The sequence below is a fragment of the Macrotis lagotis genome, chromosome 3, assembly GCF_037893015.1.
Source record: "Macrotis lagotis isolate mMagLag1 chromosome 3, bilby.v1.9.chrom.fasta, whole genome shotgun sequence".
NCBI lineage: Eukaryota > Metazoa > Chordata > Mammalia > Peramelemorphia > Peramelidae > Macrotis > Macrotis lagotis.
The window spans coordinates 213,336,445-213,350,503 of record NC_133660.1 but is presented as its reverse complement, the minus strand read 5'-3'; the positions used below and the strand labels follow the sequence as shown (position 1 = coordinate 213,350,503).

Here is a 14,059-nt window from a genome sequence, read left to right as displayed (position 1 = left end):
TAATTCAGCCTTCTCATTTGACAGAAGAGTTTTAGCCCCCCAAAAAGAAAGAAAATGAATTCTCTAAGGTCAAGGAATGAATCCATGGCAAAACAAGACACACAAACCTTTGGGACTCCCAGCACTAGACTCCCTCCACTACAAGTCAGGGAAAATATTCAGATTTCCTTGTCCTTATTTCTTTAAGTGTTGCTTCCCTCCCCTTTTTGTAAGAGAATGGAGCTACTCAGCTAATCTTCCTAATAGCAAACCATCAGCTACTACAGTAACAAGCCCTAGTTTGTAGCTCATGAATATTGATGTCACCATGGCTATCACCACCTGTTGGTAGGAAGGCTACAAGGAAAAGGATTGGGACTGCTTTGCATATAGCCAAATAAGGGTGTGATTGAAGAGAGTAAAGGGAGTAATTGCCTCCTTTTATTTAATCATCTTAAGGAAATGTGTTGATCAGTATGTGGATCTCTGTTTACATACACAGTGCTTGCTTCACATATCAGCACAACAAATATGGTGGCATAGAAAGTCCAAAAAAATGTAGCTACTACTGTAAATACATATCAGGGAGCTGTGACAGAAAAAAGGGAATTTCAATCTCCGGGACTTTTAAGCATCTTGGGGATACAAACCAGAAGGTCAGCTAGATACCTTGACTTCCAAGTCTGTTGACTTATTTGAATTTAATTGGTTTCATTTATTACTAAAAAGCTTCTGATAAAAGAGAAATGGTTCAGGCATTTCACATGGGACTCTTGAGGCTTTCTGTACTTGCACTGATCATCAAAAGAATTTATGTTTTCTCTCTTTTTACGTAACATTATCCAGTTATTAGATCAGGAAAACATAATTTGCTCAACCCTGGACATTAGTTTTGCTTTCTGATTCTAGAAGTGCATAATAATTCCACTATAATATTAAGGAGCAAAAGTTTTCATTTTATTCAGATGTGTTATCATAATTCATGCTTGGGGAAAGGAAGGATCAAGAGACAATTTCATGGTTGCTGCTTCTATTCTGAAGGCTAATTGCTATTAGAAAAGATTTTGTTAAAATTAGGCATTTCATCAGTTATTTACATTGGGGAAATCAGCCTTGGCAAGGGTTTATGAGCCTTATTTACAGTTGAAACAATTATTTCAGCAGTTAGTCTTGGGCATGGAAAGCCAACAATAAAGTGAAACATGATTTTGCTAATTACTCTTTCCTCAAGGTGAACATTAGCCATGAACTTTTAACTGTGTCATTTGATACTTTGAGACACACTAGATGGGTCAGTGTAAAAAAAAGAGAGAGCAACCTTCAACCTATGAGTAGCTGCAACTATGGATCCCTCCTTCACTGTCTAATACTTCTGGTATAAGCAGGCGCACCCTGAGAAGGTAACTCCTTAGTCAGTAAGTTAGAGTTGCAGAGTAGACAATCAACATCACTAGGAGTTTTTGATTAGTTGATTGATTGCATTATTTCAGAGAAATGAAAAGTCTATGTCCATAGAGTCTTTTTTTATATTACTTTAGAAAGACTCCTTATTTTGTCTTGGATGATATGGGCAGAATTAATCTCTAACTTTTATGTTGTTGTTGAAAGGGGTAAAAAGGAAGGAAAAACAGGAAGGAAAGGAGAAGGAAGGAAGAAGGGAGGAAGAAAGAAGAAAGGATAGGAGAAAGGAAAGGAAGATGTAAGGAATGAAGGGAGAAAGGGAGGGAGCAAAAAAGGAAGAAAATGGTACCTAGGAAGTATAGTAGACAGAGCACTGATCTTGGAGCAAAGAAGATTTGAATTCTAATGGGGATTCCTACTATTTTTATGACCTTGGATAAATCACTTAACCACTCTCTGCCTCACTTTCCTAATCTTTAAAATGGGAATAATGGTAGCAACTGCCTCTCAGTGTTGGGAGATTAAAAAGAAAGAAAATTTGTATAATTCCTTGCAAGTCTTAAAGCACTATAGAAATGCAGGGTCCTTTGACTATTTTAGTACCCAAAGAGAAACTAGATGTGCTACAACATTTAAAAAAAAACCCTTTTTTTTCAAAACTTTCTATTATTTGTTAATAAAGTAAAACCTTATTAATGGAGTAATGGTTTGAAGGAGGGAGTGAATCAAAAGTTAGACTTACTGAAATACCTGAATTAAGAATATTTGAAAGGAAATATGTTAGTTTGAAATAAATCAATTGCATATAAATTAACCATGGTTCAAAAGACAATTTTGCCCTTAACTTGCTATGTGATGTGGGTTAAGTAAAGCCTTTTCCTTCTCTGTGTCTAAGTTCCATTTTTGCTGTTCAGTTTCACTTGTGTCTGACTCTTTATGACCCTATTTGGAGTTTTCTTAGAAAAGATAGTAAAGAGGTTTGCCATTTTCTTCTTCAGTTCACTTTATAGTTGAAAAAAATTAGGAAAAGAAAGTTAAGTGACTTAGCCAAGGTCACACAGCTAGCTCATGTTGGAGGCCAGATTTTAACTCACTTTAGACTCAGTGCTCTATCCACTGCACCACCTAGCTATAAAATAAAAGATGAAGACTTAATGTAGATTGGTTCCTTATGGCTTTGACTTTCTGCATTCTTGGAACTCTTCTGGTCCCAACATTTGATATTTTCTATTTCGATGTTCTTTTTTGTGCTAACAGTTTTATGATCTTAACCTACTGGGCATTGTCCTTTATCACTGTCAAATATATCATGTAGATTAAACCGCGATATGAAATATTAAGAAGCAGAATGAGAATGATTCATAAAGCAATTATGATTCCTGATTAAATGAAATAGTGTTGTTTTTATTCTAGAATTACCAGGTTGCTGGCATTGCAGTGGATAGAGCTCTGGGTCTGGAGTCTGGAAGACCTGTATTCAAATCAGACCTCAGACCACTTTGGACTAGTACTATATAAATGCTTGTCTTCCCCATCATCATGTACAAATTATATAAATTCTTATTAGTGGTTTCCTTATGTCCTATAATGGTGATTCAGTAGATAGGGAGAGCTCAAATACAGTCTCAGATATTTACAAATTGTACAACTCTGGACAAATCACTTGACCCTGTTTGCCTCAGTTTCCTCATCTGTAAAATGAGTTGAAGAAAGAAATGGCAAACCACTCCATTATCTTTGCCAAGAAAATTCCCCAAATGAAGCCACTAAGTGTTGGACAAGACTGAACTGAACTAACAATTAAAAACAAATATCTTTTAAAAGGAAGTATTTCGATTTCAAAAGAATTTTACAAGACCAACTCAGCTTTCCAGAAATGTCTTGTTTTGATTCAATTAATTAAATTTTTTAAAATCTCTTCTTAAGGTGGGAGATCCCAGTTTCAATTGAAAAACCTCCACTATTATTAGCTGTACCCTGGTCAACAGAATAGATGCCAGTTGGTTTCTTCTAGTCCACTTGGAGTGAGGGTTTGGGTACAACTACTTTTCTACAGTTGAAGAATTTATTGAAATAAGAGTTTGGCTCCAGTCACTTTTAACCTGACCTCCTACCATTAAGTACCTGTGCCTGTGATATTCTTGGACATTTACATTCAATCTAATCCATTCTCCAAGGTGGCAGGGGCAGTGGAGTGAGGAGGGGGGAAAGGAGCACATCTTATGGCTTGGAAGAGACATTCAGCCTTGTAGTTAAGATAAAGGATGTTTGCAATTACAGAGGTAAAGGTATAAAACTTTAAAGGGATACTCATAGCAGGCTGCCAAATAGATCAATATTTATTGATTGCCTATTCCTTGAAAGGCACAAAAGATTATAAAAGAATTCAGTTGAATCTAATAAATATTATGGAAGGCTTGAATTATAGTTTGCTATACTAAACTCCAGTGATAGATTTTAGATATAGATAATCATAAATTATAAATATAACCAAGATAGTCCCCACTTTCCAGGAGTATAGTGTCCATTAAGGAAGATATAAAATTAATTAATAACTGTAATAAAAATGGAAAAAATAAATGCCTAAAACAAGAATAAGTAGACATCTAACTCTGAGGAAAGAGAACACATTTCTGACTACAGGGAAATCAGAGAACACTTCATGGAAAGCAAGACATTGGAGTTGAGCTTTGTATAAGGTGAATAAGGTGGCACCTAGGTGACAGTGAATACAGCACTGTATTTGGCATCAGGAAGACTCATCTTTATGAATTCAAATCTTGCTTCAGACACTGTATGACCCTCAGTTCCTCAGCTGTAAAAATAAACTGAAAAAGGAAGTGGCAGCATACTATAGTCTCTTTGCTAAGTAAACTCTAACTAGGGTGAAAATGGGTATATTTGTTCTGTTCTTTATCCCGATTATCAAATAATTCCACTGTGGTATTAATACTACCTGGATAACTATAACTATATATATATTCATGTGTTTTACATGTGTATATATATATGTACACTTTTATCAGAACCTATATAAAGAGAGAGCATATATGTATATTTCTTAGATGGCAGGTTCTTGGATATTGAAGCACTAATTACTAGGGCTAATATTTATTTAGTATTTAGTAATATTAATATCAAAATTACTTAATATTAATAATTATAGTTAACAATAATATTGATTATATCAATAATTTTAATAATTAATATTAATAGCAATGAATATTGATATTATTTAATATTTATTTAAGGAAGCATAATTTTCTCAAAAAGGACTAGAAGCATGTGAATTTTTATGGGAAATATATAGCTTCATCTATAAAAATGATTTATACAACTTGAGAATATAATTTTTAAAATCAAAATTGCAGATACACATGACTCTTTCTAAGGCAATGAAGAAATTTGGTTTGCTTTACTACGCATATTTGTTAAAAGGAATTTTTTTCCTTTTTTTCCTCCAGTGGAGTGAAAGATGAAGGAGAAAGAAATTAAGATTTATTTTTTCTTAATTCAAAAAAATAAAATTTAATTAAAAAAACCTTGAGGGGCTATTTCCCTCTTCATTTTCCTTCTGTCTTTATTGGAAAGACATTTGTAAGACCAAGGTAGGTTTTTGATTCTCTAGCCCATGTAACTATGTTTCATTTATCCATTTTTTTTTGTCAAAAAACAAAATCCCATGATTGATGGAGGATGGGAGAGTTTAGATTTTTCCAAAGAAGCATTTTCTTAAGATTTTGCCATCTTACTCTCCCCTAGACATTCCAGTTGTACACGCTAAGGTATGGTAACTGTTCATGAGAAGAATAGATGATGAATAATGATGAAAGAAGTTTCTGGAAGACCATGACACCAGGAAAATGATAACATGACAAGTACTTGATTAGGATTTGAGTGAGGGGGACTGTGCTAAGTCACCAGCCTCATTTTCTCATCTAGAGCCATCTGAGTCCAATGGACTGATAGAATCAGGACAATTGGAATGGTTCTGGATGCACAGCAGTCAGAGTTAAGACTTGCCCGAGGTCACACTAGGAAATGTCAGTTGTCTGAGGCCAAATTAGAACTCCTGGGTGGCACAGTGGCCCTGGAATCAAGAGTTCACATCCAGCCTCAGACACTTAAAAAAAATTATCTAGCTGTGTGGAGTTGGGCAAGTCACTTAACACCACTGTCTTGTTAGGAAAAAAAAAGAAAAGGGAAAAAAAGACCTCATCTTCCTGACTCCAAGGCCAGTTGCTGTTTTTATTCACTGCTCTACCTATCCGCCCTAAATTGATAAATATATAAGAATTTAAAGGAGGGAAAGGCCTCGAGCACTGGTGTAGTTAGTCAGGGAAGTTTTCTTGGATAAGGTAAGAAATATTTCTTAAAGGTGAAAGAGAATTTGTAGGGGAGGGTGTTTCAAATGGATATAATGAGAACAGGTTTGGTACTGGGAATGCCCATTTTTCTGCAGTCTGGCTGGTCAGAGTGGTAGGCTGATGAGTGAATAAAACTAGAAAGATAAGTGGAAACCAGAGTATAGGGGTCAGAGAATACCAGGTTCAGGGGTTTGGAGAATACATACATACACACAATTATTTTATTTATATATAATAAATATAATAAATATAATATAATAAATATAATATAATATAATATAATATAATATAATATGATATACTATGATATAATATGATATAATATAATTTATAATATTATAAACACATATTTTGACTGTAAAATAGAACATATATGTTCTATTTTACAGTCAAAATTCAAAGAAAAAACCAAACTGTATTCATTTGTTGCTTCTTTTTTCTCACTTTCTACTTCTCAATTTTTAAAAATCTGGTTTGTGACTCCTCCAAAAAACTGAAACTGTTTCTCTGAGGCTACCCAGGATCACTTAATTGTTAATGTGATGTACTTTTCCCAATGCTCAGCCTTCTCCTCTTTGTAGAGTTTTTTTTTTTTAAATCACTGTTAGTACTTCATCCTCCTGGACATCTCCCCCAGCTTTCATTCTGCTCCACAGTATTTCCTGTTTTTTTTTTCCATCTGACTGTCTACTCATTTCTATCTCCTTTGCTCAACAGTCATCTGATGGTTGATATCCCCCAAAGCACTAACCTGGAATGTCTTCATTTATGTCTGTGTGTGTGTGTGTGTGTGTGTGTGTGTGTGTGTATGTGTGTATTCTTTTTTCTTTCCCTTAATGAAGTGGAAGATGGGAGGGAGAGAAAATAGATTAATTTTATCTTAATTAGAAAAATAAAATTTAATTTAAAAATGTAACTTGGGGGAAATCTGTTTTCTTGTCTCTACTCACATGGCCACCCCCATATTTCAGGCCTTCATCTTTAATTTAGATTACAGCAATGATCTCTTCATTGGTTTCCCTGTTTTCAGACATCTATTTAATTCATCCTATAAGCAGCTACAAAAATAATTTCCCCAAATCATGAGGATGACCATATCACTCTCCACTTAAAAATATTCAGGTGCTTATTGGTGTCCATAAAATAAAATCTGAACTCCTCAATCTGTCTTTGAAAACATTTCACACTCTTTCTCCAGCCTTCCTTTCCAGACATTTCACATTACTCCTTACAAACACACTAAATACCAGCTAAACCAAATTTCTTACTGTTCCTTGGACTTAACATTGTTCCTCCTGCTTACCCATGTGTCTTTATGCATGCCCAAACAGCTTTCTTATCAGTTATATCTCTTAGAAAATTCTGCTTCCTTCATCTCAGGGACCAGTTCCTATGAGACTACTTTTCTGTCTATCTTGTAGTTAGTGCTCCTCTTCCACAAATTATATTTTGTTAAAATACAAGTATATTTCAATACAGATATATGCTTATATATAATTACATGAATAATTATATATATGTGTGTGTGTATAAATAGTTTATGCATAACAAATCACTTAGTAACCCTGGACATGTCATTTAACTCTGTTTATTCTCATTTCCTCATCTATAATTTCCTCATCTTTGCCAAGAAAACCCTAATCAAGGTCATGAAGAGTCAGATAGGACTGAACAAGAAGTATTCTTTATTAGAATGTAAGTGGCTTGAAGGCAGGAATTTGTTGTTTGTTTATTTTATATGTCCAGTGACTCAGTTTATGCTTTGCAAATAATAGCCAATAAATATTTGAGAAACTTAATTGCAGGAGTTTGAAAGCTTTAAGATGTATATGATTATGGTATTGGGAATGGTTACAGAATAATAAAATGGACCTAAGGTAGACTGTTTGTGGAATGTTGCAAAATAGCTATGTAATGGGGTCAGTGTTCAGTTTCCTTTTCTTTAGACTAGATATTTGATAAAGATCCTTCTAGTTCTAATATTCTGTGATAAGATTTTATATGAAGAGTGGGGTCTGATTATATAGCACCTCAGATGACCAGATGAGGAGTTCTGACTTTATGTTCAAGTCAGTGGAGAACTATGGAAGGTGTTTGGGTTCAAGACTGACATGAATGAATGAGTAATGTAGTAGTATGTGAAAGATGTACTGAGGAGCACACTTAGCCAGGGAGCTGTTGAAGTTATATGTGCAGGAAGAAATGGAGCTCAGACTAGGGAAACAGAGTTGTTAGAAAGAATTTTTATTCATGAAGGAATGGTTTTGTTTTTTGTAGGACAAATTTTTGACCCCTTTTTCTTTTTGTTGTTATTAGGTTGTTTCTATTGTGTCTGATTCTTTTTGACCTCATTTTGGAACTTTGTTGACAAAGATGCTATAATGGTTCGCCATTTCCTTCCCCAGCTTATTTTACAGATGAGAAACGGAAGCAAACAGAATTGAGTGACTTACCAGGGTCACATAGTTAGAAAGTGTCTGAAGTCAGATTTTTATCTCAAGAAGATAAGTCTTTCTGATTTCCCCCTACACTAAATGTTCCACGTTCTGGATTAGCTTTGACCATGCATTTCTTATTCTCTTCCAGTTGACCATGTCCTGCCCGAGCCTGGTGCCAGTTTACTCGCCACCTTTGAAAAGTGGCATGAGGCTGCCGACACCAAATCCTGTTGTGATTACTCTCTCCACGTGGACATCACCAGCTGGTATGATGGGATCCGAGAAGAGCTGGATATGTTAGTGCAAGACAAAGGTCAGTGATCATCAAGGAATGCTTTATTTTCTATGATTTATATTCTGTCTTGGGGCCTAATGTAATTATATTAGCAAGACTTTTCTGAATACCCAGCCCTATGGCAGGTACTGAGGTTTGAACAAAGGAAAGAAAATAGAGCCATGGCTTAAAAATTAGGATTTCTGGGCTACAGTCTCAGTTCTACTATTTGCTATGTGATCTTGGGTGAATTAAATTTCTTTCTAATTCTCAATTTTCTATTTGGCAAAAATCAGGGATAGATAGATGTCTTGTTCAATCCATTCTTGATTTCATAATGCACGCACACATGTGCATGAGGACATGTATCTTGCATGTGTGTTTACATGTAAACACAAACATACATGTGTTTATTTGTGTGTAATGGACTATAACATCTAGGATGAGCTTCAATATGCATCTATCTATGCTCATATATAAAATATACATACATTTTTGTTATTGCTGTTGTTTAGTTATGTTTGATTCTTCAGGACCCTCCAGACCAGACACACCAATTTACAAATGTGGAAAATGAGGCAAACAGGGTTAAGTAACTTTCCTTGAATCACACAGCTAATAAGTATCTGAGGCTGGATTTGAACTCATGTCTTTCTAATTCCAGAATATCCATGAGACAGCTAGGTGGCCTAGTGGATAGACCACTGAACATGGAGGCAGGAGGCCTGGAGTTCATATCTGGTCTCAGATACTTGACTCTTATGAACTAGGTGACCTTGGGCAAGTCACTCAATCCTGATTGCCTTGCATCCAGGGTCATATCCAGTCATCCTGATTCATATCTAGTCAATGGACTCAGATGACTCTGGAGGAGAAAATGAAACTGGTGACTTAGCACAGCCCCCCCCCCCCCCAATCCACTTCATGGGCATGTCATGGCATCACCTCCCTGATGCCATGGTCTTCTTTGAAAAAATGAAGAACAAACATGTGCCACTTAGCTACCTCATATATATGCACACACATATAAATATGCTGACAAGGTAGCCTTTTGTGGAGCAGATCAAGAGCATGCTTATTGACTATGGGGTTAGATATGAGTCATTGCTAATGAAATGTGTCACTTTGGCCAGAAATTGCAACAGGAACTTCCAAAAGAACATGTTTCATCTGTTCATAATAGAATAATAATATTTCTTGAGGGGAAGCTCAGCAGAGGTCTATGAGGATTCTGGCCAATAATATAGCATGACCAATGATTTTAAATTCAATCACAAAAATGTAGTGAGATACCCTGAGGCCTCAGACATTCTGGCTATGGCATTTAATTGGACAATCAATTTAGTAAAGACCCCGGGGGAGCGTTCTTTTGAAGGACAACTATGACAGTGGAAAATGGCCCTGAATGGGAGACTGTGCTTTTTGTGTAAGCCTCGCAAAGCCATTTTATTTTTCTGCACTCTTGTTTTCTTATTTGAAAAAAGTAATTGAGAAATATTTAACAAATAAATAAAAATAAAGTTTTTGTTTTGACTTTTCAATCATGTCTGACTCTTTATGACTCCATTCAGAGTTTTCTTGGCAAAGATACTATTTCCTTCTCTAATTTTATAGATGAGGAAACTGAGACAAACAGGTTTAAGTGCCTTGCCCAGGTTACACAGCTAGTGTCTGAGGCCAGATTTGAACTCACAAAGATGTCTTCTGGTCCAAGCCTGGCACTCTATCCACTGTACTACCTAGCTGCTCTAAGAACAATACATATATACATACATTTTATAAACACACATATGTGAATATATGTAGATGTATGCATAGACATACATATAACACCATAGGTTATGTTAATTTGTGAGCCTCTAAGTCAATATGCTTCTGACAGTAATCAATTTCTATTTGAGTTTGATACCACTGATCTCTAAGACATTTTATTTATCTTTCTGTTCCAGTTTTTTGTGTCCCACATTCTTCAGGACCAGTCAGCTCTGACCCTATATGCAGTCTAATCCTTTCTGGCTGCAACATTTTATGATCTAAGGTTTATTAGAAAGAACACTTGAACTATTGCAGATGACCTGAGTTTTAATTCCAGTTTTTCTACACACCACATGAGTGACCTTGGACAAATTTCTTCCTTTCTAGAATTTAGTTTGAACTAGATGATCTTTCAGGTTACTTTCAGGTCAGGCATTGAGTGGACTACCAGGTCCTGAAGTCTTACTTATCAATAGCATTTAGTTGAGAGATCTAGTTAGTGTATTCAATGACAGAGTCAGGATTCACTGACCCTCCAGTCCTGACTGTTATTAAAAGGAATTAGGGTTAGAATTCCTTTCCACTTGAACTCTTAGGTCCACTCTCAGGGGTGGTATGCCAGTAACTCTAGGGTCCCCGCCTGGTAGAACAGGCATGGCTGCCCAAAACTTTTAGATGAGGGTGTCATCGCCTATAATCCTTACAATAAGGGGGAGGGTGAGCAGTTGTTACTATCTGCCCTGAAATTGCATCCTAAGATCCCCTGAGCCTTACTATCTGCCCTTCTATATTTTCAGACCCACCCACCTAACCTACAGTGCCCTTTGTACTAAGTTTATCTATTCTTCCTGAAGCCTTCTCTCTGTCTCTCTTTCTCATTTTCTCTCTGTCTCGTTCTGAATCAATCTCTGACTGTTTCTGTCTCTGTCTCTATCAATCTTTTTGTCTGTCTGTCTCTCTCTTACACACTCACATCACATATGCTCTGGTCAGATCACACTGGGAAAATGGGGCTCAATTCTGGTCACTGCATTTTAGGAAGAAGAACAATGATACTGAGATTCTATAAACGGATCAGTGGAAGAGCCAACAGCATATTTAAATAAGATTTAGGATTGACATGACTGACTTTAAAGAACTACAATGAGGGATGGTAGAGAATGAGGATGAGAAGGAATAGACTTGTTCTATTTGTCTGAAGAGAACAAATGTAGGAACTGGTATTGGTAGAAATTGCAGAAAGGAAAATATTGCCCCAGTGTAAGGGGAAAACAATCCTGATTGAATTTATCTAATAGTGAAATTTCTTGTTTTGAGAGGTAGTAAGTTTTGCCCTTATTTCAGGTGGAAGTGAATGTTCTAAGCTTCTTGAGGGCAGGAATTATCTTTTATCTCTTTTTGTATCACAACATATCTTGGTATAGTTTCTAGCATATAGTAAGTACTAAAATTGTTTATTGATTTATTATTGGTAGAAGAAATTCATATTCAGGAACAGATTGGTCTAGTTGGACTCTGAAAGTCTCTTTGAATTTTAACCATTCTGTGGTTCTAGCCTTCTATTCTAGACCTGAAAAGGTTAATACTACCAGGGAACGCCTTTTAAATTTCTGGAACTGGAGAAAATAGGAGTGATTTTATTACATTTAAAAGGAATTGATTTGGAGTCTGATAATTTTTACAGGCAGCTTAAGTGGACTTCTTGTCTCCCTTTAATAGGCTTCAATATCTGTTCATTCTGGGGACTACCCCATTGTTTCATATTGGATTGATTTCAAATGTAGCATAATTCTTTAGGGACAGATTGCAATAGATATAAATGGAAAAGCTTTTCTTTCATTTCGCTATCCTTGGAGAGGGTATCTGTCTGTCTATTGTAAGTCTTTAGGGCCATTCCTACTACCTTGGCAAATCATAGCATTTTTTTTTGAAATAGAAAAGAAACTAAGAGATCAACTTGTTCACCAGTCCACAACACTATGGATCAGGACTTGATTTATTATTTTGTTAATTTTTAATTAGGCTTAAGACAGAAAATATTAATACTTAATATTATTTATAAATCAATTAAATTATTAATGAATTAATAATGGAGTAATAGTAATGGCAATAATTCAAACTTAAAAGTATGTCATGAATTTTCAGTTAATTAGTTGTTATACATCAAACAACATATCTTTAGGACCTCTTTCAGAGCAAGAAATTAAAGATCATGAGTGTAAGTAATTTGTTCAAGGTCACATCCATAATGTCAGAGAATAAACTTGAACTCAGGTTTCCTGACTCACAGGCCAGTGTTCTTCAGACTACATTACACTATCATTCTATAACTTGCTGAGGCTTTGAATTTCTGTCTCCATCAGTTCCAGGGAATTTAGGACATGAACCACCTCTAAAATGTTACATGAAACTACCCTTTAGGAGTAGTTGACCTAACAACTGACCGATATTCAGGAAACAAGACAAAGCAATTTGTGTAACTGAGAAGAATTGGCTAAGGATCAATGCTATATTTAAAGCTTGGAAAGTTATTTCTAGAGTGGACGAAATCTCTGGAGTGGGTGCATATCATTAGAGAGGAATATCGATTCAGCATAAATGACTTGCTAATAATTCAAACATGACTCTGGATAGCAGACCATAAGTTCACAGTCGCTGCTGTTCAATTTACCTTTGGGTAAATGGGGTCAGTATTCTTTATGTAATGATCTTGGTGACTATTCAGTTTTCTCAAAGTATTCACTGTGCATTTCTAGGTAAGTAAAATCTACTGTTTACTGTGGGTACTCTGGTATGATAACAGTCTTCTGGAGGATTCGAAATATTAATCAAATACACAAGAAAAGAGGTGATCCAGAATAGAATCCCTATTCAGTTACTATTTTTTTAGACATTAAGGCAGACATGAACCAATATCTCTGGACTTTAGTTTCCAAATCTTTCGGTTGAAATTATTGGACAATAGATAAACTCTAAACTCTCCTAGCTCTAAATGTTATAATAATATACATTTACTTGTATAAAAATAGCTGCAGGAATGTAGAAACTTTACCAATTAGGTAGGATTAGCTTCTAACAAAGGTCCCAGGGGATGCAATGTGGGAAAAGATAATTAGGTGTAGCATTATTCCCAAACCTATTTATTGAGTGCCTCTTTTATCCTAGCTACCCTCTCTACTCTTGCTCTGACTGTTTCTGTCATTCATTCCTCCAAATGCTTTCTGAATTTACTTCTATTTCCTACTGAATTTGGATAGAAAAAAAATACATATTTATTTTCACCAACCTCTTAAAGAAATTGACATTTCCTTCAGTTATTTAAAAATATGATTCTGAGAAGAGCACCATGGGCTTTTCTAGACTACCAGAGACTCAGGACACAAAAAAGATTAAGATGACCCATCTAACCTAGAAATTGATCATATATTTGACTGCTTCAGTATTATCTTAGGTCAGTTTTTCCCCCTTGTATATAATTTTTAAAAACTAAAATATGTTCAAGTAACATGGGTGCAGACCAATAAAATCAAGGGAAATTTTGAAGTTCAATTCTATTACTTCTGTAACTGCTTGCTACAGAAAAGGTTGCCTCATTAATTTGTTGGAATACTTTTCCTCAGTGGGAATAATATGCAGTACATGAAGAGTGTAAGCTGGGATAGCAATGATATTCACATAACTGCTCTTTCTGCCTTGTTCCTCAGTCTGGTTAAGTACTAACTTTTGTTAAGTGAGTGATGGTATTTAGTTGTGGGAAAACATCAAAGCCAATTTGACAATATATTAATCATAAAGTAACAATAAACCTCTTGATTTTAAAATGAAAAGAAGCCCTAAGGATGATA

The 14,059-nt window shown here is 35.4% G+C and overlaps 1 protein-coding gene across 1 annotated transcript in view; it reads left to right on the top strand.

The window, feature by feature from the left end:
* The window catches only part of CRMP1 (collapsin response mediator protein 1), a 78,783-nt gene that overhangs the window by 47,564 nt on the left and 17,160 nt on the right, over positions 1-14,059 (top strand). Inside the window, exon 4 of the mRNA XM_074227500.1 lies at positions 8,334-8,498. Coding sequence (XP_074083601.1) covers positions 8,334-8,498 — 165 coding nt within the window. The remainder of the gene's footprint in view (positions 1-8,333; positions 8,499-14,059) is intronic.